The sequence below is a fragment of the Cavenderia fasciculata genome (genome assembly GCF_000203815.1).
Source record: "Cavenderia fasciculata unplaced genomic scaffold Scf_Dfasci-G-b-126g04.f1-5, whole genome shotgun sequence".
NCBI lineage: Eukaryota > Evosea > Eumycetozoa > Acytosteliales > Cavenderiaceae > Cavenderia > Cavenderia fasciculata.
In genome coordinates, this window is record NW_004457715.1 from 251,363 (window position 1) to 275,397 (window position 24,035).

The 24,035-nt window shown below is 34.1% G+C and overlaps 12 protein-coding genes across 12 annotated transcripts; 8 read left to right on the forward strand and 4 right to left on the reverse strand.

Annotated features, from left to right (window-relative positions):
• Positions 1-1,033: 1,033 nt before the first annotated feature.
• Positions 1,034-2,400, forward strand: DFA_02113 (uncharacterized protein; the record flags this gene model as incomplete). Its single annotated transcript, XM_004357540.1, has 4 exons — positions 1,034-1,130; positions 1,190-1,805; positions 2,133-2,172; positions 2,389-2,400. 4 exons carry the CDS (start codon positions 1,034-1,036, stop codon positions 2,398-2,400), a joined length of 765 nt encoding a protein of 254 aa, XP_004357597.1.
• Positions 2,401-2,490: 90 nt separating this feature from the next.
• On the forward strand, positions 2,491-2,901 carry DFA_02114 (uncharacterized protein; the record flags this gene model as incomplete). Its single annotated transcript, XM_004357541.1, has 1 exon — positions 2,491-2,901. The coding sequence occupies one exon, from the start codon at positions 2,491-2,493 to the stop codon at positions 2,899-2,901; it is 411 nt and encodes a 136-aa protein (XP_004357598.1).
• A 337-nt stretch (positions 2,902-3,238) lies between these two features.
• Positions 3,239-3,919, forward strand: DFA_02115 (uncharacterized protein; the record flags this gene model as incomplete). Its single annotated transcript, XM_004357542.1, has 2 exons — positions 3,239-3,378; positions 3,451-3,919. 2 exons carry the CDS (start codon positions 3,239-3,241, stop codon positions 3,917-3,919), a joined length of 609 nt encoding a protein of 202 aa, XP_004357599.1.
• Positions 3,920-4,118: 199 nt separating this feature from the next.
• On the reverse strand, positions 4,119-5,235 carry mrpl15 (ribosomal protein L15; the record flags this gene model as incomplete). The annotated part of the gene is made up of 3 exons (XM_004357543.1): positions 4,119-4,391; positions 4,523-4,752; positions 4,836-5,235. The coding sequence occupies 3 exons, from the start codon at positions 5,233-5,235 to the stop codon at positions 4,119-4,121; spliced, it is 903 nt and encodes a 300-aa protein (XP_004357600.1).
• A 239-nt stretch (positions 5,236-5,474) lies between these two features.
• On the forward strand, positions 5,475-6,209 carry dynF (dynactin subunit p27; the record flags this gene model as incomplete). Its single annotated transcript, XM_004357544.1, has 3 exons — positions 5,475-5,748; positions 5,838-6,028; positions 6,135-6,209. 3 exons carry the CDS (start codon positions 5,475-5,477, stop codon positions 6,207-6,209), a joined length of 540 nt encoding a protein of 179 aa, XP_004357601.1.
• A 214-nt stretch (positions 6,210-6,423) lies between these two features.
• On the reverse strand, positions 6,424-6,852 carry DFA_02118 (uncharacterized protein; the record flags this gene model as incomplete). The annotated part of the gene is made up of 1 exon (XM_004357545.1): positions 6,424-6,852. The coding sequence occupies one exon, from the start codon at positions 6,850-6,852 to the stop codon at positions 6,424-6,426; it is 429 nt and encodes a 142-aa protein (XP_004357602.1).
• Positions 6,853-8,163: 1,311 nt separating this feature from the next.
• DFA_02119 (uncharacterized protein) lies at positions 8,164-9,131 on the forward strand (the record flags this gene model as incomplete). The annotated part of the gene is made up of 3 exons (XM_004357546.1): positions 8,164-8,313; positions 8,418-8,798; positions 8,865-9,131. 3 exons carry the CDS (start codon positions 8,164-8,166, stop codon positions 9,129-9,131), a joined length of 798 nt encoding a protein of 265 aa, XP_004357603.1.
• A 398-nt stretch (positions 9,132-9,529) lies between these two features.
• DFA_02120 (uncharacterized protein) lies at positions 9,530-11,518 on the forward strand (the record flags this gene model as incomplete). The annotated part of the gene is made up of 2 exons (XM_004357547.1): positions 9,530-11,367; positions 11,449-11,518. 2 exons carry the CDS (start codon positions 9,530-9,532, stop codon positions 11,516-11,518), a joined length of 1,908 nt encoding a protein of 635 aa, XP_004357604.1.
• An 81-nt stretch (positions 11,519-11,599) lies between these two features.
• On the reverse strand, positions 11,600-16,678 carry vilC (villin; the record flags this gene model as incomplete). The annotated part of the gene is made up of 4 exons (XM_004357548.1): positions 11,600-11,860; positions 11,933-14,677; positions 14,739-15,837; positions 15,858-16,678. 4 exons carry the CDS (start codon positions 16,676-16,678, stop codon positions 11,600-11,602), a joined length of 4,926 nt encoding a protein of 1,641 aa, XP_004357605.1.
• Positions 16,679-17,985: 1,307 nt separating this feature from the next.
• Positions 17,986-19,947, forward strand: DFA_02122 (uncharacterized protein; the record flags this gene model as incomplete). The annotated part of the gene is made up of 2 exons (XM_004357549.1): positions 17,986-18,268; positions 18,362-19,947. 2 exons carry the CDS (start codon positions 17,986-17,988, stop codon positions 19,945-19,947), a joined length of 1,869 nt encoding a protein of 622 aa, XP_004357606.1.
• A 163-nt stretch (positions 19,948-20,110) lies between these two features.
• On the reverse strand, positions 20,111-21,710 carry DFA_02123 (uncharacterized protein; the record flags this gene model as incomplete). Its single annotated transcript, XM_004357550.1, has 2 exons — positions 20,111-20,605; positions 20,697-21,710. 2 exons carry the CDS (start codon positions 21,708-21,710, stop codon positions 20,111-20,113), a joined length of 1,509 nt encoding a protein of 502 aa, XP_004357607.1.
• A 210-nt stretch (positions 21,711-21,920) lies between these two features.
• On the forward strand, positions 21,921-23,573 carry DFA_02124 (uncharacterized protein; the record flags this gene model as incomplete). The annotated part of the gene is made up of 3 exons (XM_004357551.1): positions 21,921-22,188; positions 22,269-22,891; positions 23,418-23,573. The coding sequence occupies 3 exons, from the start codon at positions 21,921-21,923 to the stop codon at positions 23,571-23,573; spliced, it is 1,047 nt and encodes a 348-aa protein (XP_004357608.1).
• Between the last annotated feature and the right edge of the window lie 462 nt (positions 23,574-24,035).

Sequence of the window (24,035 nt, forward strand, 5' to 3'; positions counted from 1 at the left end):
TCTTGAACAACCTCTTGTTGTATGCTTTTAAAGAGAAATGTAATTAAAATATTATTTTAATGTACATTAACAACGATATGTTTAAATAGGTGAAGAAACAACAATAACAACAACAACATCAACCAACAAAAACCATTCTATCATCTGCCAACAACTGGGTTATTTATTATATCTTTTGCAAAAGATTGGGTAGTTGTAGACAGACTGACAAACAAACAGACAGACAGACAGACTCGTTTCTAAACGACCTATCACTCACACCCCACCAACAAAATCGAACACACTCATTATTATTATTTGTCCGAACGTCTCATGTACCGGACAAAATAGATCACTAAAGATTCAAACTTGTCACCCCCTCCCACCTTTTAGTTTTTAATGTCCATCTTTTAAAACGAATTCAATTGGTACAGCATGCTAAAAATGAAAAGGTACAATTTAATGTTCAATGTCAAATAGAATCAAAGATATCAATTATCACAATTAAACAAACAACTAGTTTGAAAGGAAGGAAAAAAAAACTTTCATGTGATCATAAACTAAATCGTTGTTTATAATCGTCACTCACACACCCCTCAGCAGCTATTATGTTTGTGTGTGTAGCACCGCATATTGTTGGTTGTGTGTGCCAAAAGATGAACAATCTTTCCAATTTCGGAACCTGTGTAATTTAAATTAAATTATTTATGTTTGTGAAGTTCAATTTAAAAATACAAGTGTGTTTGTTGTGAAATAATATTATTCTTAACACCCCCACACATGCAACAAAGCAGCAGCAGTGTTTAATAATAATAATATTATTATTATGCAATATGGTGAATTTTAATTACGATAATAGTTGAATTTCAATTTTTAAAATAATTCGTAGCTACCCTAAAAATCATTACTATACAAATTGTTTCTGTTTTAGATCTAAAACAGTAAGAAAGCGACGAGGAATCTGAACACTCAGTCTTTGGTTGGTTTTCATTACTCTCTCTTTTTTTTTTTTAGTTTACTCTTATAAAGTAATAATACCAACAAATATTATAAAATGCAACATCCAGGAGATAAAGAAGTCACCACAACCAACCTTTCCACCAATGAATTTGGTAAAGTATTACAAAAATTAATAATAATAAAATATTACAGTATATATATATAGTTCTAACTCTCTCTATTATTATCTCTCTATCTCCTTTATCTATAGGAAAAAGACCAAATGAAACATGTTCTGTTGGAGATGCTGGAAAACAAAGTGAACTAAAAAAAATGAAATCAGAGGTTCCAGTATTATCGGAAGGACAACAATTCATTAATGAAGCTGCCAAGCAAATGATGGAGGGTGGTCAACATGTATTGGAGCAGACCAAGGAAGCACTTGCTTCAGCTGCCGATTCGACCAAGGGTGCATTTACAAGCACCGTCGCTGCAGTCTCGTCTGCCGCTCAACCAGTCATTGAAAAGGCCAAGGAAATCAGTACCACCATTGGAGACAATGTCAATGCAACCTTGCTCAAATCTGCAGAGTTTAGAGACGACTTGAAGAAAAAAGCCGACTCTATGATGGAACAAGTAGAGAAGCGTGTTGAAGAAGCATCCAAGGCACTCAAGGACAAGCCAGCTGAAGATCCAGTCAAATGCTCACTTCCAAAGGACACTCTCTATGTCGACGAACCATTAATCAAGGACAAACCAGAGGAAAAATTGCTCAAAGACCAACCAGCCTCAGAGGAATCCAATGAAGAAAAGAAGGATGCTACAGAAGACGGTACAAAGAAAGCTCCTGCCAAAGGTAGAGGTAGAGGTAGACCAAAAAAATCAAAGTAAACAAACATCAATCAACAACTAACAATCCAAAATAAAAAATAAAGTAAACAATATTTCTTTTTTTAAAATAATATGTTTTTGTCATTTGATTCATAATTACTTTTTTGAGAGAAAGAAAAAGATTGATTGATATCAACATTATAATATTAAAAAGGAGAAAAGAAAGAGATATTTAAAAAAAAGGGTGTAAAGATAATTAATTATCTATAGCAATATATTATTTAAATAGTGATGACGTAATATAATATACTAAATTAATCATGAGTGCAAAAAAATAAAAATAAAATACTATTTTGTAAAACTCTCCTAAAAATATTTTATAGTATTCCTAATTTAGAAGGAATAGTTTTTATCATTAAATATGTATGTATGAACAAGAAACTAAATTTTAATGTCACTAGCTAGCAACCTCAACCAACCAACTAATTTTTATTCTATTTTATTTTTAATATTATTATAATACTATTACACATTATATTATAATATATTTATTTATTTAATCAACACTTTTATAAAAAATGGCAGAAAATAATAATCCAACAGGTTTGTACATACAACATTTTATTATTGTCTCTTTAGAGTATCAAATAAATAATGTGATGATTAAATATTGAAATTTTAATTAATTATTTGTTTTATTTGTTACAATAATTTATTTAATTAGGAAACAGTTCAGGAATTATGAACTACTTTCATCAAGCATTAGAGAAATCAAAGGAAGTTGCAAGTGCAAGTTTTGAATATCTCCAAGAGACTGTTCCACCTGCACTAGACAAGGGATTGGAAAAGAGTAAAGAGTTTGGTGGTATTGCCAAGGAAAAGTTGGTTGAAGGATACCACATCTCAAAGGAAAAGGCATCTCAAGCATCTGAAATCATAAAAGAAAAGGCACAAGGAATGATGGGTCACAACCAAGACACTACCAGTGTCATTGATCAAGATAACTCTCATCCAACCAACTTGTTCCCACAAAATGAACCAAACTTGAATCATCAACAAAAACCATCCTCAATGAAAATGCAAGAACCACCAATGCAATCGTATCAACAATCTGCTCCACCAACAGTCCCTTCACAACCTCCTTCCCAATAAACAAATCAAATAAATTTAAACAATCCCTATTTATTAATCACACATGTAATTTAAAGGACGTCCGATATCTAATATCTGTCTGTCTGTCGGTCGGTTCCTTGGACTATCCCAAAATGAATCAAAAACAATCTGAAAAGATATTTTCATCATCGATTCTGATCTTTTTTGTTTGTTCTCATAACCACCAAACGCCCAATAATATATTATCAAAGTATCAAACCCCCTTAAAACTCTTTAACGAGCCGTGTAAATCAACAAACAATGTGTACTACTACTATCATTTCATTTCATTCTCACATAATTAATAATCAATTATCTATAATCAGTTATCGAAACAATGACAACAACAACAACAAAGAGCAAAGAAATATTTATTCAAGAAGCAATCATAGAAACATCAAGATTAATCTTGAATGAAATAACTCATGATGATGTTGAATTTATCTTTAAACTGTGGAATGATGATATTGTATCTAGGTAAATATATTTATATTGGTTGCGATTAGACTCTTCAGTCCCATTGACCTTTTTATTTACGATGATTTCTAGATGGATAGGTAATAGAGGTATAAATGATTTAAATGGAGCACATAGATGGATAGATGAGAATCCAATCTTGGGATATAAAAGAGATGGGTTTGGATTATGGTTGGTTAGAATCAAAGAAACATTGGAGCCAATTGGGATGATTGGATTGGTAAATCGAGCACAAAAAGTAATAAGACAAGATGAGATCAACATTGGCTTTTCACTCATCACTGGTCATCGTTCCAAGGGATATTGTTATGAAGCTGCCAAAGAAGTAATGGAATACGCTAAAAAGAGAAATGTCCATGTCGTAGGATCAACTCATATTGACAATATAAACTCTAAAAAGGTATTGGAAAAGTTGGGGTTAATCTATCACAGTAGTTTCTCAATTCCTGGTTTCAATGGTGAATATATTTTATTGGTTCAAGAAAAAGATAAAGAATTAGAAGGAAAAGAAGAAAAACAAGAAGAAGAAAGAAATGATTAAAAATAGAAAAGGTTATTATTAATAATATTTAAAGTTTATTTAGAAAAAGAGGAATTGGTTTTATAGTTATTATTATTATTAATATTATTTAAATAGTTGTTTGTCCAAATGAACATTTCTTTCTTCTTTGTCTTTTGGTCCACTACTACTAATACCATAATTATAATCTATATCTATATCTATATCTATCTATGTCTATTTATTCTTCTTTTGGAGTTGGAGGAGAACCAGTGGTAGAGTAGGCACCCAAGTAACCAGTTGGATGATCTGGATACTTTTCTTTTAACTTTAGAGGAACACGAGCTCTCTTTGGTGTGAAATCAAACTTTTCAGGCTTGAGCAAAAACTTGAGACCTACACGATCATAGTAGACATTGGTAGCAGTACCTCCCAACTCTTCGATCACTTGTCTAGCACTCTCTGAGAAATCACTCATTTCAATATTAATCTTATGTTTAAAGGTTTCTGATCCCTAAAATAAAATAAAATAAAAGTAAATTAATATTAATTTTCCATATACCATATATAATCCAAATGGGAATTGTATTATTGAATCATCCATCATCATTATCATTATCATCATCATTCAAAAGTCAAACATACTTGAGCCAATATTTTAACACCATGTCTAATTCTACCAACAGCGTTTTGGTCGAATAAAGTCTTCATTGTGATTGGCATGGAAATGTCAATACGTCCTTCGCTAATGAGTTTATCCAATTTGGCGAGATTCAATGGACTAAGTTCTCTGGCAAAGGTTGCGTTTGAGAAACCATACTTTCTCATCTTTTTGAACAATGGTGTTTGACCACCTTCGAATCCACGTGGAATATCTATAGAACAACACAAATATAAGTATACATACATACATACTACTACTCTACTTTGTATTTGTTGTTGTTGTTTTTATACATACTGTGACCAGCTCTTGCTTTTTGACCACCATGACCTCTACCAGAGGTTTTACCTCTACCAGAACCAATACCTCTACCTAATCTGATTCTCTTTTTGTTTGCACCTGGATTATCTCTCAAATTGTTTAATGAAATTTCATTTGCCTGTGTTATGATCGTTCTGACAGATGTATATGATGTTGTTGGTTTAATATTTAATAGTTGGTTATTGTTGATACTGATAGTATTGTTATTTTTGTTGTTATTTAAATATGATTTACAAGTAAAGGATGAAGTAGATGTAATATATGATCTGCTGTATGATGACAACGATGATGTGCCATTGGTAGCTACTCCAGCAACCTTGTTGACATTTTGAATATTCAACTTTGTTGAAAAGGTTCTTGTTAATGAAGATATCATTCTCCTATGATACGACTATGACTATGACTATTGTCTCGCGACTTTTCTATAAAGAGTAAGTATAGTAGTATAGTAGGTAGTATTCAAAGCGAAAGTTAAAGGTAGATGTTTCGTGTTGCTGATCATTGCGAATATGCAAAATAAAAAAAAAAATTCAAAAAAATCACTCATTATTGCTATGAGAGAGGGTGCACTGCTTAGACTGAAGTTAGATAGTAAATCGATAGATAGAGATAGATATGTCTGCATCACCACCAACTCCGTCAACAGCAGCTGCATCATCTAGACCACCAGTTGCAATCACAACTATTATATGTGTAGATTGTGTGGTTGGTGAGAGTGTCAAGATTGGCAATGGCACGGTACTGCATCCTCGTGTATCGATTACATCTCCACATGGAGCACCAATCATTATAGGTGAACACAACATCATTGAGGAATTTGTAAAGATTGTAAATAATACCAATGAACCAATGATCATTGGCTCAAGAAATTTAATTGAAGTTGGATCTGGTAAGAAAGAAAGAGAGATTAGACAAATGAAACAAATAATGGGAAACTAATACCATACCGTACCTTTGAATCATTGATTGATTATATAGTTATTGAATGTAAATCTATAGGAAATGATAATGTAATTGAATCAAAAGCAAAGGTTAGTAGTGGATGTACAATTGGAAATGGATGTTCAATTGGAGCTGGTGTCACTCTTTACGAAAATGATATAATCGATGATCAAACTATCATCTCTGGTCCATCATTAAATAGAATGAAATCTTCTTTACCTTTGGATGTATGTTATATCTATCCATATCTATATATTTTAATGAATGGTTGTCATTCAACCAAATATTTATTTATTTATTTATTTATTTTATTTGTTTATTATCTATTTCTAGATACATAGTGGATTACATGAGAAGCATTTACAAGAATTGTGTAGGATGTTACCACAATTCCATAATATGAAATAGTAGTCAACCAACCAATGATATAATTATATAACACGCTCACGCTAGTGTGATCATCACACCATTTTGTATCGATACATGCGTATATTAGACCAATCGATAACTTAAATTATAAATCTTTTTTGTACATTATAAATTCTTCTTTCTTCTTCTTATGTATCATATGATATGATCACCAATCCACAAAAGGCACAGTTAATGACAACAAAACCAATCATTAAATATCAATTTCATTACTATCTTTGAATGATGAAGTTTCGGTAGTAGTAGTAGTAGTGGTAGCTGTTGTAGTTGTTGTATTTTCGTCGTCTGCAACATGATCATCAGTATGTTGATAATGATGACTATGGTTCTGATAATTTTGTTGTTGATAAGAAGAAGAATTTGATCTTGGAGCCCATGGATCCTCCAAGAATGAAGGTTTGAAATAAAAGGTTGTATTGAATTCACCTGTTGGTAGTGCTGGAGTATTGAATGATGATGATGATTGATTGTACTGTCTCTTTTGGTATGGTTGACCTCCTCTATTATTGTTGTATCCACCTCCACCTCTGTTGTTGTTGTATCCTCCTCTTCCTCCACCACCTCTGTTATTATAACCTCCTCCTCCTGCCCCTCCTCTACCTCTACCACCGCGATTATACATTTATTATTATTATCCTTTTTGTAGATATTAAACAATTAATTCTAATTAAATGAACATGCACCCACAAAGATCGATGATTAGAAAAAAAAAAAAAAGAAATCATTATTTATTTCTTTACTTATTTTTATATATTTAAAAAGAATATATATGTAAATTATGATCATCGACTTAAGGTAATTAATTATCATCAAAAAATCCTTACCTTATCAGACATATCTCAAAACCTAAATGTACTCAGATACTCATACTCGTTCAACTCGTCGAGTGAATTGCTTGAATTGTCTCAATCGTATTCATCGTTCCGACCATAACCTACACACTGCTTGCAATCATTGCAATATTTGGAGTAAAATCCATAAGACTAGAGGACCTCATCCCTTTTTGTTTACTTGTAAATCAATAATATCATCGCAATGTAAACGATAAAGGATGAAGTCCTTTTGTTTAAAAGACTTCTGCTGCCGTTTTCAAGAAGCAATTGCTGTGATGATTGTCCCGTGGTATGTATGTATGGTATTTATGGTAATAGACCAAAGAATAATAATAATAACTCATCCAATAAATATTTAATAAATTACTTAATTCGTGTGCAACCATCAAAGACAAAGGAAAGAAGAAGAGAATTGCAAGACCTGTAATATGATTTCATGTAAAAGGTTTCTCTCTCTTTGTCCATCAACATCATGAGACATCCCCTCCTCCCACTATCGCACCACCACAAACACATCCGTTGGCGTGCACGAAAACTTTTTTTTTCCACTGCAGAAAGAAAGGGAAGACCCAACCCAACGTAATTAAAGCTTCAACTGCCCCTCCCTCAATCGTCAAACAATACACAATATTAAACAACTTTCGAGATATCTTATTTTCTCTCTACTATTTATTTTATTATTACTATTATTATTTGCATTCACCTCCCACCAACCATTGTAACATTATACTTATACTATACATCAATCATATCATATCATATCATATCAAATCAATCAATACGCGCGCACACTAAATATTATTATTATTATAGTTTATTTATTCATTCATTCCATTCATTCCATTCATTACTCCTCCCTCTCACGACTACTAACTAACCACCAAAAAACGAATCATAAAGAAGAGTTATTTATTGATCAATACCTAAACAACAACCACAAACTCCAAAAACACAAACAATCTATCTCTCTATTATATTAGCAATCAATACACCTCTTTTATTTCTTTATCATTTAAAAGAAATTAAGATATAGCAATAATAATATACAATTAGTAACATAGTAGAGTTTATTTATCAACGAACAAGAATAATAATATAGAATGAATTCACTTATTAAAAGAGTTGAAAAGATTCAAAGAGAGACAGTAGACGCAAAAGACAAGAATAAACAATTACAAGATGAAGGTGATGTCGATGCATTCACTCTATTAAGAAGAAAGATTGGTCTTGATGTAAAGGGTATTAAAGAGGTAAGACTAATTGATCAATCACATGACAACCAACCAACCAATCAATCAATCAGAAGAATAAGAGTTTAAACTAAACATTTATATCTTTTTTGTTGTTTTTGTAGTTAATTAAAGAAAGAGATGAAGCAGAAGAGACAATGCCAGGATCAGTTAGAACAGTTGAATTGTCACATCAAATTCGTAGAGCCATTATAGATATTAAAGCCGATGCACAAAAACTACAGAGAATGTATGACAAGGGTCAAGAGAGATACACTAAAAAGAACAAAGAGAATGAAGAAAAGTTAAAGAAGCTCGAGCTGGAAAAGGAAGTGTGCGAATTGGTTTGGAGTCATATCAGTGAGTTGGAATTGATCAACAAAAAGAGAGGAGGTGAAAGAAACGCTTTCATCCCATTGGATCCATCAACTTCATCAGCTCCCAAACAATTACCTGATATTGATAACGACGATTTTAGAACACTTAGACAAAATGATCAAAAGATTGTAAGTCAATAGTCAAAAAGGAGTACACATATTTGGATACTAATTCTCTTTTGTTTTTTTTATTAGGATGCTAAATTAGATATTATTAGTCAACATTTACAAGAGACTGAACAAATTGCCAAGGTAATGGGTGATACTGCCAAACGTCAAGGTGTAATGCTTGACAACCTCAACGACAGAGCAGACGATCTCGACACTAAATTGGAAAATATTAATATCAGACTCTCTAAAATGATCAAAGATATTAGAAAGGCCGACAGATTCATTATCGATGTTATTCTTATTTGTGTTTTACTTGGTGTTGGTGGTTTTATTTATTCCATCGTTAGATAAACATAACTATATCACTAAAATAATAATAATAATAATATAAGTAATAATAATAATATCATCCCCTCACCTCACCTCACCTCACCTCCGTAAACTTTAGTAATAATAATAATAATTAATAATTAATAACATGATAAATATAATAATCTCTGTTGTTATTATATAATAATAATAATTTTAAAATACATCTTTCACCTTCATAATATTTATTGAAATATTGGTTAATGCAATAATAATAATAATAATAATAAATAATAACTTAAAACAGAATACATAGAGTTAGAGGTATTCTGTTTTATATCTAAAAAAAACAAACAAATATTTTTTTTTTTTTTTTTTGATGTCTGCTCCAAGTGGGTCAAAAGATGATTTGAGTTTCATTATTCATTTAAATTTCAAAAATGATGATGATGGAAGAATTATTTAAAAATATTATAAATAATGTATATCTTTGTCAATTAATATTTAGACATGTTAATGGTATACATCGATGCTTATCATTGAATTCGAACAAGTACACCTATCAAGATGGTCAAAATGGAGAGGGTGATGAAAAGTATCGTACAATAGATCCGATTTGGTTGGCTCGTAACAAGTACTATCAAGCATTAAAGAATGGATTTAGAGAGGGTAGATTCCAATCTTTTCATTTTCAAGTACAACAAGATTGTGAATACGGTTATGAATATTTGATAGATTTTGTACATACTGTCTTGGATGATAGTAAAGAGAGCACGGAATTCTTTATAATGTATATCTATCCTGTTTGGAGAGGTATATATCTTGTCGATATTATGGCTGCAGTAAACAACCTAGATATTCAAGAGTTTCTATTATCACATCAACATGAAATCACTTGTAATCAAGGTGGTGCTACATTCAGAGCTACAGACACTTCATCAAAGTATGGGTATTTGGAGATGGTACAATTCTTTCAAAATCGTCGTCCGTCATTGGGTCATTCAACAAATTCTATTGATTTGGCTGCCTCAAACGGACACTTAAATGTTGTCCTTTATCTTGTACAACAACAACAAGAGAACAACAATAGTGGACAACAAGAAGAAGGATTTACAACGATTGGACTGGAAGGAGCATGTGAAGGAGGATATTTAGAGATTGTAAAAATTTTGGTAGACAATTACCCTAATAGTTCGGTGATGGGATATCTACCAATGGCAGCTGGTAAAGCGTATGCAAAAGGACATTTACATATTGTAGATTATATAATCGATGAACAAAAGCAAAGTACCAAATATTGTTATATGGGTGCAACATCACCCACCCTATTTAGACATTTATTGGACAGTGGAAGAGCAAAATTAGATATTCAACTATTACTTCACATCCTTGAAGATGATTGTGTTACAGTGTTGGGAGATATAATCGATTCATATCCACAAGAACTTTGGAATATTTGGTATGACACTGTTGACGAGATGAGACAACACATCTTTGGCATGATATTGTCATGTCTAGCTGCCAAGAAAAATAATCTTACCACTCAAAATACACTAGACAATGTTGAATTGCTTCGGTATCTCTATCTACACTTAATGTCACCCATGTGCCCTGCTGCCATCCCTCACCATGCAATCGAGCGTGCTATTATTGAAAACAATCTTCCAATACTGCAGTTTCTTCATAAAGAGGTGGGATGTGGCGCTTCAGACGACTGCATGACATATTTCGGCTCGAGTGGATCGGTGGAGGTATCAAAATACCTGTTGGACAACTTTTCAGACTTAAAAGTCACAGAAACTGCTATTGGGTTAGCTGTTTTAAACAATGGCCAAGTGGTTATTCTTTTCGATCAGTATGACAAGTCACATCCCCAACTACTCTCTAATCCTCGATTCTCAAAGGAAATAATGGACGAGGCAATAGGATATGGCAAACTTGACCTTGTAAAATATCTATACAAAAATAGAACAGAGGGATGCTCAACAAATGCATTTGGGTTGGTGTCAAAATATGTTTGTCCCACTTCCCAAGCCAATCCTTATTATCACTTGCCAAATCCACACCCACTAACAATCATTCCAGAGACCATAACTCATGAAATGACTACAAGCCAAAAAGCAACCCAATTGGAAATGGTAAAGTTTTTGGTACAAAATTGTTTGAATTATTGTAAACCAAATGCTGATTTGTTAGAATTGGCAATTGATCATTCTAATTATGATTTAATTGATTATATTAAACAAAAATCTTTAATTACAATGATTAAAATAAATAGGTAAATGTATTTTTTAACCAAAACTGTGGACAATAGCCTTGTAGTTTTGAAAGACTAAGATAAAATTTTTTTAATAAAAAGGCTAAACTTTTATATATTTATAATACTACAAAGAAGGGTTTATTATATAAGTGAGGGATTATTTAAATAAATAAATAAATAATAAATAATATAAATTATTATGTTTGGGGATTGGATTAGTTTGTCTTGATTTTTTTTTTCTTTTTTTTTTTTAGAATAAATTAGAAGTTTTCTTTTTCTCTGTTCTCTTCCATAATGGCATGACTTCCCATTCTTGTTTAGTTACACCAAGGTGTTTAATAAACTCATCATCTGAAAGGTACATTTCCAAAACAGAACGATCAATTTCAGGAGGTGTACTCTTTTTGGTCAAATCATCATAGGAAACAATTTGATAATATTTCTTTAATAAAGTTGCTGCGGCTTGAATCTTTGGTGATTCAGGTGGCTCATCTTGATCTGCTCCATTTGACTAAATAATAAAAATGATGATGATTAATAATTTTTGTTATTTGTTATTTACTTTTTTACTTTTTTTACTTACAGATGATGAAGAATATTTAAAAGTATCCCAAGCATGATAACAACTTGTAAAAGATAAGGGTTCTTCCTTTTCCTTGATAAATAATACATCTTCTTCTTTTCTACCATCCTTGCGAGCATGAAGATAATCAATTGCAATTTCCATGGCACGTTTCTTTTCCTTTTCTGGTGCTTTGCTACCGGACCAAACAAAAATCTTGGATTTGGTGTCGAGGATGAATACACGATTGATTTGGAAATCGTATTGATTGAAATTGAATATTTCATCGGCACGAATAATAGAACCAGTATTTACAACGGCAAACATTTGGATACGGTTCTTTTCAATGGGAGGTTGAACACTTTGAACGAGGAATTCATGGTCGGCATACTTTTGCTTGCCTCCCAACATCTTCCAGAAAGCATCACTCTCCTTGCCTTCGTCGACTCGCTGGATTGCGTTGCCAGAGTCTACAATCTTGGCAAGGTTTTGTGATTGCTCGACGAGGGCTTTGGTGGCACCACGTCCCACCCACAAGTAGGTAGTCTTGCTATCCGAGACGATGAATGCGTCACGGCTGTTGAGTGCCGAGCTGGTGACACGTGTGCATTGGATGGCATAGATACGATCATCCTTTTTGCCATGCACGTGGTAGAGACGTGTAGACTTTAGGTCAACATCGCCTCTGACACCACGGTGCATGACAAACTTGCCATTAAAGGATTGCGTAAAGATTCTTGGCTCACGGCCATGACGAACGCATTCTTGGACACAGTCTCCACGATTACTAGTTTCTATATACATGTCTTTGGAGAGGAGTGTGCTCATACCAATGTCGTTACGTGTGGCATCGATACCTTGCCAAATAAATATAATAAATCTAAAGGCGTTCCAACGCGAATAGGTGTATCGAATAATGTAGCAGTTTCCACTGTACAAGTGTCCATACTCTTGTTTGGGCAACTCGACAATCTTGTTGTCTTCAACGTACCACACTTCAAAGCTGCTCTCTGATATGGCTCTCTCGTCCTCGGCTTCCTCTGGCAACTCGCTGTACACCATTTCCGTCACATCAAATTGATTCATCTTGGCAGGTGACTTCTTTTCATAGGGGATGGCCACTTCAAAGAGACGTTTCTTTCCAAAACCCATACGCGACAATGACACCTCGTGACTGAGGTCAGGCCAATCGGCAAACTTTTCACGAAACATGACTGGTTCACCACCTTCAGAGGTGATGATCATGTCTACCCACGATTGACGATGTGTACCACTAGCAAGACGCTCCTTGGCCTTTTCAATAAAACTGTCCTTGTGTATGAAATCGGCGTTTCGGCCAGACCAAGCATAAAACTCGGATCCTGTATCGAGAACAAAGTAGCTGTCGGATGCGAGCAGCTCGAGTGAGAGTATTCCCTTTTGTGCTTCTGGTTGCTCGACATTGACGAGGTGCTTGGCGTCTTGGTCGTACTTGAGGAGGGTGTATGAGCTGGCCCAGTGTGTTTCGGCCTCAACATCGTCGCCTCCCTCTTCCTTGATCGAGTCGGTGGCGGCACCCTTGATCTGCTTAAAGAATTCGAGGGCGTCCTTGTCCTTGTCACCCTCATCAATCTTGTAGACGGTAGCGTGTCCACCACGTTCGTGTGATTTGATGATTTCGGCAATGGCAACAGCCTTGCTCTTCTTGTTGGCCGTTGCCTTTGATCCATACCACACATAGATGTTGCTATGAGCAGACGAATCAGAGCTTTCACCACCAACACCGCTATTCTCAATACCACAGTCCAAAACAAAGGCGTCGCACTTGTTCAACGACTTGGTGGTCACCTCAACCTCCTTGGTCAAGATTCTCTTCTTGCCCTTGCAGTGAATGAGACGTGTACGCAGACCAGAGTACGTGTCTACTGCCTTTTTGTGGACGAGGAACTTGCTAGGATCGCCTCTCATGGTTGACGAGACTGACACTGATTGCGAACGTCCCTTTACAAAGTTGGGTGCATTGATTTCACTTTCCGATGACTTGATCGATGCTAATCGGTTGTTTGGCGAGGAGGAAGACGATACATTGATCATGCTAGCAGCCTTGTTCTTGTCATTCTCTAACTTTTTCTTTTGGGCTTCAGCTGCCAATGCTGCCATTCCACCCAATAATCCACCGGCGCCTGGTGGCATGACCATACGCTTCATAATACGGTCCTTGAGTTCGTCTTGGGTGACTGGTTTGCTATTATCATCTTGTTTGGCTTCAAGTGCTTGTGAAAGGAGTGATGGTCCAGAAGAAGAAAATGAAGAAGATGAAGCAGATGATTTGGATGGATCAATCACGATTGACTTGCCTGCATTTTTGCTTGGTAATTTTCTTCCTTGTATTCTGGCTCTATCCATTGTCAAACTTGAAAGTTTGGATGGTGATGAAACTGATGACGAGGTTGGTTCTTCATTGACTACAACAGCTGGTTGAGGATTATTCTTTTGATCCAATTGTTGTTTTAATTGTTTCTCCATTTGTAATTTAAATGAATCACTAACTTTTGTCTTTGATGATTTTGATTCTTCTTCTTCTTTTGCTAATTTTTCTTTAGCAATACGATCCCTTTCCTCTTTGTCTGCTTTTTCCTTTGCAATACGATCCTTTTCGTCTTTGTCTGCTTTTTCCTTGGCAATACGGTCTTGTTCTTCCTTGGCAGCTTTTTCTTTGGCCAAACGATCTTGTTCTTCCTTTGCAGCTTTTTCCTTGGCAATACGATCCTGTTCTTCTTTATCAGCCTATAAAATTTAAAATCATTAATATTTCGCCTACTTGTGAACATGTTCTGAGTATATTTACCTTTTCCTTAGCAATACGATCTTGCTCATCCTTTGCAGCCTTTTCCTTAGCAATGCGATCTTCGTCCTCCTTTGCAGCCTTTTCTTTGGCAATACGGTCTTGCTCTTCCTTTGCAGCTTTTTCCTTGGCAATACGATCTTGCTCTTCTTTATCAGACTTTTCCTTTGCAATTCTCTCCTTCTCTAAACGATCTTGTTCCTCCTTGTCTGCTTTTTCTTTTGCTAAACGATCTTGTTCCTCCTTTGCAGCTTTTTCCTTGGCAATACGATCTTGCTCTTCCTTTGCAGCTTTTTCCTTGGCAATACGATCTTGCTCTTCTTTATCAGACTTTTCCTTTGCAATTCTCTCCTTCTCCAAACGATCTTGTTCTTCTTTATCAGACTTTTCCTTTGCAATTCTCTCCTTCTCTAAACGATCTTGTTCCTCCTTGTCTGATTTTTCTTTGGCAATACGATCTTGTTCCTCCTTGTCTGCTTTTTCTTTGGCAATACGATCTTGCTCTTCTTTATCAGACTTTTCCTTTGCAATTCTCTCCTTCTCCAAACGATCTTGCTCCTCTTTATCAGACTTTTCCTTTGCGATACGTTCTTGCTCCTCTCTATCAGCCTTTTCTTTGGCCAAACGATCTTGTTCTTCTTTATCAGACTTTTCTTTTGCAACTCTCTCCTTCTCCAAACGATCTTGTTCCTCCTTGTCTGATTTTTCTTTGGCAATACGATCTTGTTCTTCTTTGTCTGACTTTTCCTTTGCAATTCTCTCCTTCTCCAAACGATCTTGTTCTTCCTTGTCTGCCTTTTCCTTGGCTAAACGATCTTGCTCTTCCTTGTCTGACTTTTCTTTTGCTAAACGATCTTGTTCCTCTTTATCTGATTTTTCTTTGGCAATACGTTCTTGCTCTTCTTTATCAGACTTTTCTTTGGCCAAACGATCTTGCTCTTCTTTGTCTGATTTTTCTTTGGCAATACGATCTTGTTCTTCTTTGTCTGATTTTTCTTTGGCAATACGATCTTGTTCTTCTTTGTCTGACTTTTCCTTTGCAATTCTCTCCTTCTCCAAACGATCTTGTTCTTCCTTGTCTGCTTTTTCTTGGCAATACGATCTTGCTCTTCTTTATCTGACTTTTCCTTTGCAATACGTTCTTGCTCTTCTTTATCAGCCTTTTCTTTGGCCAAACGATCTTGCTCTTCTTTATCAGACTTTTCCTTTGCGATACGTTCTTGCTCCTCTTTATCAGCCTTTTCTTTGGCCAAACGATCTTGCTCTTCTTTGTCTGATTTTTCCTTGGCCAAACGATCTTGCTCTTCCTTGTCTGATTTTTCCTTTGCAATGCGTTCTTGTTCTTCCTTTTCTTTTACCAAAGCAGCAGCATCTTGATCTTGTTTAAAAGTATCAACTTTTTCAGTTGGAGGAGAAGTTGGTTCATTTACTTCTCTCTTTTCACGTTCACGCATTCTTCGTTGTCTCTCTTCAGCCAATTTTCTTTCTTGTTCTTCGATTTGTTTCTGAGCCTCTTCACGTTGTTTTCTCTTTTCCTCCATACGCTTTTCTCTTTCTTCACGAATCTTTTTAAGTTCTGGATCGTCGTCATCGACAGCAGCCATTGATGTAAGATTAGTGGCCGAAGTTGAAGTTGAAGAAGAGATGGATGCTCCATCAGACGTCGACGATTGAGAACGATTCTTTCTCTCTGATTCCAATTTTTCAAGATCCTCTTTCAACTTTCTATCCTCTTCCTCTCTTAGTCGACGTCTTTCATCACGCTTTCGAATACGTTCCTCTTCATCTTTTTTCTCTTGTTCCTGTAAGATCTTGAGTTGTTCTTCACGTGCTCTCTTTCGTTCCTCTGCACGTTTCTCACGTTCTTGAGCCTCTTTTTCCATATCGAGGCTTTGTTGTTTCAACTCTTCCAATCTCTTTTTTCTTGCTTCACTGTCATCCATCTCTCTTTTTTTTTTTTTGGTAGTTATTATTATTATTATATTATGTTGTTACAAGACAGTGACTAGTTTAACAAGAAGATTCTATAAAAACATATGATTAGAATTGATTGATTGATTTCATATATTTTAGATACATACCCGTTAGTTAGTTAGTTGTTAGTTGTTGTTTTGAATGATCAAAAGAAGTTGTATCAATTAATAATTAAATTAATGAAATGAAATGAAATGTAATGTTGGTTAGGTGCCTCTATTATTATTATTATTATATAGTATTGTTTATATATAGTAGTAAATGTAAAGTATGTTTGTTAGTATAAAGAAATAACAAATAAGAAGAAGAAGAAGAAGAAGGAGAAACAAGAAGAAAGTAATTCATTCACTATTGATTGACTGATTGATTGATTGATGATTGAGTTTGAATTGACTGATGGTTCGAGTGGTAGCAAGTATTGGTTGTGGTGAAGTGAAGAGGAGGAGGAAGGATACTGTGCAGAGTAGTAGTGGGGTTTGGCACTCACACAACAGTAAAACTAAAGTGAGTGAAGGTGGTGGGAAGGGGGTTGTTGTATTAAATGAACGATGAAGTTGGTTTGATGGTCAATCAATAGTGAATGAATTACTTTCCTTGTGTGCTTCAACTGTCAAGTGATTATCTACTATCTATCTCATACCTATTATTAAAAGTACAATGAATGAATGGTTGGTTGAAGATAACAAACTAGCTAGTTAGTTATCATATAAACCAAAAGAGATATAAAAATACAAATGGATTATCTATCTATAAATAAAAGTTATATAAAGTGTTGTTGGAAAAAAAATGACACAACTAACTGGTTCAGATAACGGCTCATTGCCTCGGGATTGTTTGGCAAAAAAAAAAAACATGTTGGGGAAAGGATGGCAGAATTCTTCAAAGAAATATATCTCTCTTACTTATACACAATCCAATTAACCATTGAATTCAGATATGACAAAAGGAAAATCTTTGTATCATGATATCTTATACTATATTATACTACACTATACTATATCTAAATTTTGGTGTTTGATATGTTTTTGGGATTGAATAACCTAAAACGAAAAAAAACCGTTGGTGTTGTTGCAAAAAAAAATTTAAAAAAAGAGGCAAAAAAATGGTTTAATTATTCATGAATAAAGAAACATCTGCATTTTCATCAAGCAATCAATCGGATCTATTATAATCGATTATACACTCACTCACATAACAATCTTAGTAGTTAGTAGTAGTAGTAGTAGTGTAAGAAGAAAGATTTGTGTAGTAAAAGTAGAGTTAGATAGTTTAAATGATGGATGTTGATGATAAATCAGGAGGAGGCGGCAATAAGGCACCTGCAACACCGACATCATCATCATCATCATCATCAAATAATGTAAACTTGTCATCACCACCTATGAATATGGTTGGTTCGTTACACTCTCCTCCCATGGGACTAGGTGCTGGACCAGTAGGCGGTGTCGGTGCACCAACACCTGAAGCATTCTTGAATGCTTATGCTGCAGCGGCTGCTGCTGGTGCTCCTCTAGGTTACCCTCCTTATATGGGTCCTGGTCAATTTACAAATCCTTATGGTATGTAGAGACATAATAGATAGAAGATAAGATTAGTTTAGATTAACATTCATTTATTGACTTATTTGGTACATACTTATTTTTTGTTTCAAGACTTTACATTATTCAATAGAAATGCAGCGGTTGCAGCAGCGACAGGATATTATACAAGAGGAGTTGGAGTGGTTGGTGCACCACCTGGAGCATTTCCACCGATCGGTGTTCATGGTGGACAGTTTGTCAATCAACAACAGGTGATCATTCAACCAGAGGTATCCAAGATGTGGGTTGGCAATCTACCACAAGACACCACCGAAGATGAGTTAAGGGTGTTCTTTTCACCGTACGGCAAGATCGAGTCGATCAAGGTAGACTATCGATGCGCATTCATTAAATACACTGAGCATATATTGGCACAAAATGCAATTAAAGCAACCAATGGTGTCTTGTTTAAGGGAAACAAGATAAAGGTTAATTGGGCGAGTATCAAGGTACGAGGCAAGATGCCACAACCTTCAACTACATCACCGTTACTCTTTGGTCCACCAGTAGGTGTTGTTCCATTACCCAACCTACAGGCTGCAACACCACCTATTTTGGCTGCTGCTGCCACTACTCCATCTCCACCAACTAATAATGCAATAGCTGCTGGACAACACCAACAACACCACCACCAACACCAACTAATGTCTGAACAACAGATTCAATCACCACCATCATTATCATCGGCTAGTAATAGTATTAAAACAATATCTACACCACCATCCTCTGCTACGGCCACTACCGCTGCCGGCACCATACTCTCATCATCATCCAACTCGCTACCTACATTATTGACCACCAACCCTATTTCACCAACTCAACCTTCATCATCATCTTTATCGACTTCTGTATTATCAACGAATCCATCATCATCTACGACATTGTCATCATCGATATCATCAATAACAACGTCGTCATCTTCTGTACAATTATCACTTGATCTCAAAGATAGTATATCGAAAAATAGTAATAGTAATAATAATAATTTAAATAATAGTAGTGGTAGAATAAATACCAATACAAATATTGCGCCACAACATCATCATCCATATCATCGACCTCCACCACCACCTCCACCATCTCAGCCATCTCAACAACAACAACAGGCAACTAGTTCAGCACATCAACTTTTACATTACAATGATTTTGAGGAACACGTTGTTTCCAACAAGAGCAAGACACTTTCAATATCACCATACGATAAATTATTATTGGAAGAAAAGAATCATCTATTGTATTTGATTGATCATCTATCGACTACTTATCGATCAATCAAAGAAGCCAAAGATTGGATATTATTACACTTTAGATGTTACCGTTCCATCATTTCAGTGATATCATCTTATTTTCAAGAGGTTGGTTTAACTCTACCACCACCCCAACAACAACAACAACAACCACAACAATCAACAACCAAAGTATTACCATTATTATATCTTGTTAATGATATTTTACATTTTGGATTATTGAGAAGACGATCGATTGAACAAATTGATATCATTGCAGAGTTGACCGAACCTCATCTTTCTACCATGTTTGTAACATTCCACGATGAACCAACTCAAAATCAAAACCAGGCAATGACGATACTCGATCTTTGGGAATCCAAAAAAGTTTATCCTCCAAAAATAGTACAATCATTAAAACAATTAATGTAGTAATATTTTTTCTTGAAAAAGAAAAATAAAAAAGAGATTATCTTTTAATTATTATTAATATTATTATGTTGTATTTATTATTATTATTATTATTATTATTAAAGGTGTATAATTATTTGTTTTTTTTTTTTTGTTTATGATTTTGATTTTGTTTGTTTTAGATTTAAAGATAAGTTTGATCAATTGGTATATCAACGGTACCATCAATTGAAACCAATGAATCTAAAATGACAGTATAGAGATAGAGGATCTTTTCAATGGATTGAGGTTCTTTGTTCCAAATGGATGATTGTGAATCTACTTCTAGACAAAGTTGATAGGTATCTATGGGGAATTCTAGTTGAGTATTTCCTTCTCTACATTTGACCACTTCCTCTTTTGAAAGAGTTAGAGTGATACCACTGTTTCCAAATCCAAGACTTGGCAAAAGAGTTGTCTTTAGTGTCATCAATGCTTCTCTTAGATATGGTCTTTTTTCCATCATCCATTTAGTATCGGTCTTTGTAATCTTGTCTGAACTCTTGGTCAAGAACATCTTTTCAAATTCCTTGTCACTGCATTCAACCGATTTATTAAATGACAATAACTTTTCAATCGTTGAAAAATAACTTAAACTTTCAATTTCAAATGTTAATCTATTTGATCTTCTAATTGGTGTCTAAACAAAAATTAAACAAAGAAAAGGTTAATATTAATATATATTATATTTCCAGAGATTTGTTCATCCATCTATCCATCCATCTATTTACCATTAATTTTAAAACAAAATAAGGTTCAATATCTTTGTTTTCAATTTCAATCTTTTCAACAACCGTTGTTATCCATTCATTCTTGTAGATTACATGAATGGGACCAATCGATGTCAATTCATCATTTAATATTGGATACTTTCTTTCCAAAGCTTCCTTTTCCTCTTCGGTTTTGAATAGTTTTTTGGTTTCTTTTCTTTCCTTTTTCTCTTCTTGTTTAGTGGTTGTTGTAGTTTGTTCTTTTAATATTTTGACTTCTTCTTCCTTTGTTTTGTTGTTGTCATCATCTTCATCATCATCATCTTCATCATCATCACGATCTTCAGATTCAGCCAATCTTCTCTTTTCTCTGTCGATAAAGATATTGTTTTCACGTACACATGCATCTACAAACTTCTTTCTAGACTTTGACATATCACTCCTTGACATTTCATAGTTTACTTTGTATTCTCCCAAGATGTATCCCTTTTCGGCTTCGTATACTATTGGCTTGACCATCGATACATTGATACATTTATCTTTAAGTTTACAATTAATTAAACACCAACATGTTGGTGCAACTTCAGTAGTAGATTTAGATGTTGATTTATCAACATTTAAAGAAGAGGAAGAAGATGAAGAGGAAGTGGATGAGGAAGTGGATGAGGATTTATTATTTACATTATTTTCAATATTTTGTTGTTGTTGTGAAGGTAGAGTACAAAGATTATCTTTTTTCTGAACATCTTCAATGTCTAGAGGTATAGATGTTTTACTAGTTGTTTGTTGTTGACTATTAATAGTACAGTATGTGAATCTTTTATATTGTTGTAGTTGTGAAGAAGAAGAAGAAGAGACATATAAATGACTACTACTACTACTACTACTACTTGATTTAGTTGTTGTTGTATAAATGTTTTTGCATTTATTACAAGTTCGATATGCAGCTGCATTATTGACTGTTGTTGCAGTAGCAATCATAACAGATTGCTTTGTTAATGATTTAAATAATCCTATACATGATGATGAACTCATTCTTCTTTATCTCTTTTGATATTGTTAGATCAAGAATAATACAATAAAATATATAAAAAACAATTTTTTGATATTGAACAGGTTTCTCCATTTAGGCCTGGTCAAATTTTGGGGAAGATCAATTTTTAATCAAGGTAGTACAAAACTTCTGGGTTTATATACCTCATAGTATTTTCGTAAAACAACAACAACAATGGCAGTTGTACAAGAATGCGAACGATGAAGATTTCCGACGTAATAAGTCATAGTACTAGAAAGAAGATAATAACAGAAGAGGAGGAGGAAGAAGAAGAAGAAGAAGAGACTGAAGAAGAAGAGACTGAAGAGCATGTAAATCTCAAAAAGACAATGATATCATTGTGTATCATTTGGGATACCAATATGGTCAACCCAAAGAAACTATCAAGATTAGTGATGATCGATAGAATTACAAAGAGACAGATTGATATTACAAACCATAGAGATAAATTGGAGAATGGTAGATATTGATATTACTAATATCATATGATGTTATATGTATAAGTCACTAACGCTCTAGATCTATTTTAATTTATTTAGCACAACTTTTAAACTATTCTCGAATGGTTGGTACTCGACCACTATCTGTATTGTTGATGACCAAGATTATTAGATACGCATGGGAGATGGATACAATGACTGGTACTGGTTACAAGTATAGAGTGTTCGAACCATTTAATGAAAATGTACTTGTTGGTCGATACAAATGGGCATTGTCACTTGGGTTGGTATGCAAACAATTCTTTAATCTCGTCAAATCATCATTGTTTAAACGTCTCTGCATTTATAATAGTTCACTCACTAAGCAATGGAGTCGTTATGAAGACAACAAAGTTCGAGCACTTGCAAACGACGTATCACAACACATAGACAATATTGCTTGTGTCATTAAACAACCTACCAACCTTACAATACAGTGTAAAATGTTGATTGGTATTGCATTGAAGCCATCGATAGGTGCAGTCATTCTTCTTCAAGGTATTACAAAGTTACGATTGGTCGATACGACATCAAATTTCTATAATCTTTTTGATAGTGTTCTTCAGGTGATGGTCAACCTCGAGTCACTAACACTTGATAATACCGGTGATCTTTCAGAAATATATCGACCATCACTCAAACACTTATCAATTAAGGGTTGCCATCCACTATTCACTCAAAAGGTAATCAACCTCATCACCACACCCATACCATCACTTGGATTATCACTATTTCCCCAAGACCGCCACCTCCAACTACCACCCAACGTCCAATCACAAATCAAAAAGCTTCGTATTTACATTAAGAATATTCCTCCAGACTTTTCCAACTATACGTCACTGCGCAAGTTACAACTGACCAAAGAAAATTACGGCTCATTCATAAATCCACTTTCATTCGCGATGATGGTCAACGTCACATATCTGTCGGGTGAAATGACAGATCCTCAATGCATCAAAGAATGGTTTGAAATCCTCCCAAAATTCCCATCACTCACGACTCTGGAGGATTATAAACATGATTTTTGTAAAGATCAATGTCATTTATTTTGTAATAATTTATTAAAATTAAATAATAATAATAATAATAATAATAATAATAATAATAATAATAATAATAATAATAATAATAACATAGATTTAATATAATGGACAACTACCATCAGCCAAAATGGTAAATGGAATCAAAACAATAATATTACGTACAAAGTACACCAAATTTGAACAACATGACCTCACTCTAGCAGGTCTGTCAAACTACAAAGCTACTGGTCAACGATTCAAAACAAATTATTCCTATCGTGGTCCCGAGTTATATGTCAAAACTCTCTATTCTTACATTGCACACCTGACCACCAACGAATAAACAATAATAAATAATATGATAGAAAAAAGTTGACAACACCATCTAAAAGAACCAATCAAACCTCTGGAAGAATGAAAAGGGAAATAATAATTTACAAGTATGAATTTTTTATTTTCTACTTTGAGATCCACTCAAACAATGTGAAAACTGTTTTGTTTATTTTAAAACTTTTTAAAAAAACCAAAATATCAAAATTATCAAATAATGTTTTGACTTTAAAAGGAAATTCAAAGGTAATAAAAAGAAAAGAAAAGCTATCATTTAATTTAATTAATTAAATAAATAAACTTTTTTTTGTTCATGATATCTGCCAATGTTTTTTTGTGTTACTTATTGGAAAGATCAACCGAGAAGGACCAAACCATCCAAACACAACAACAATTTCAATGAGATTATGTTTTAGTATCAAAGAATAATTATTTTTACTTTACTTTATCTACCTCTCGAGTATTAAATAAATAA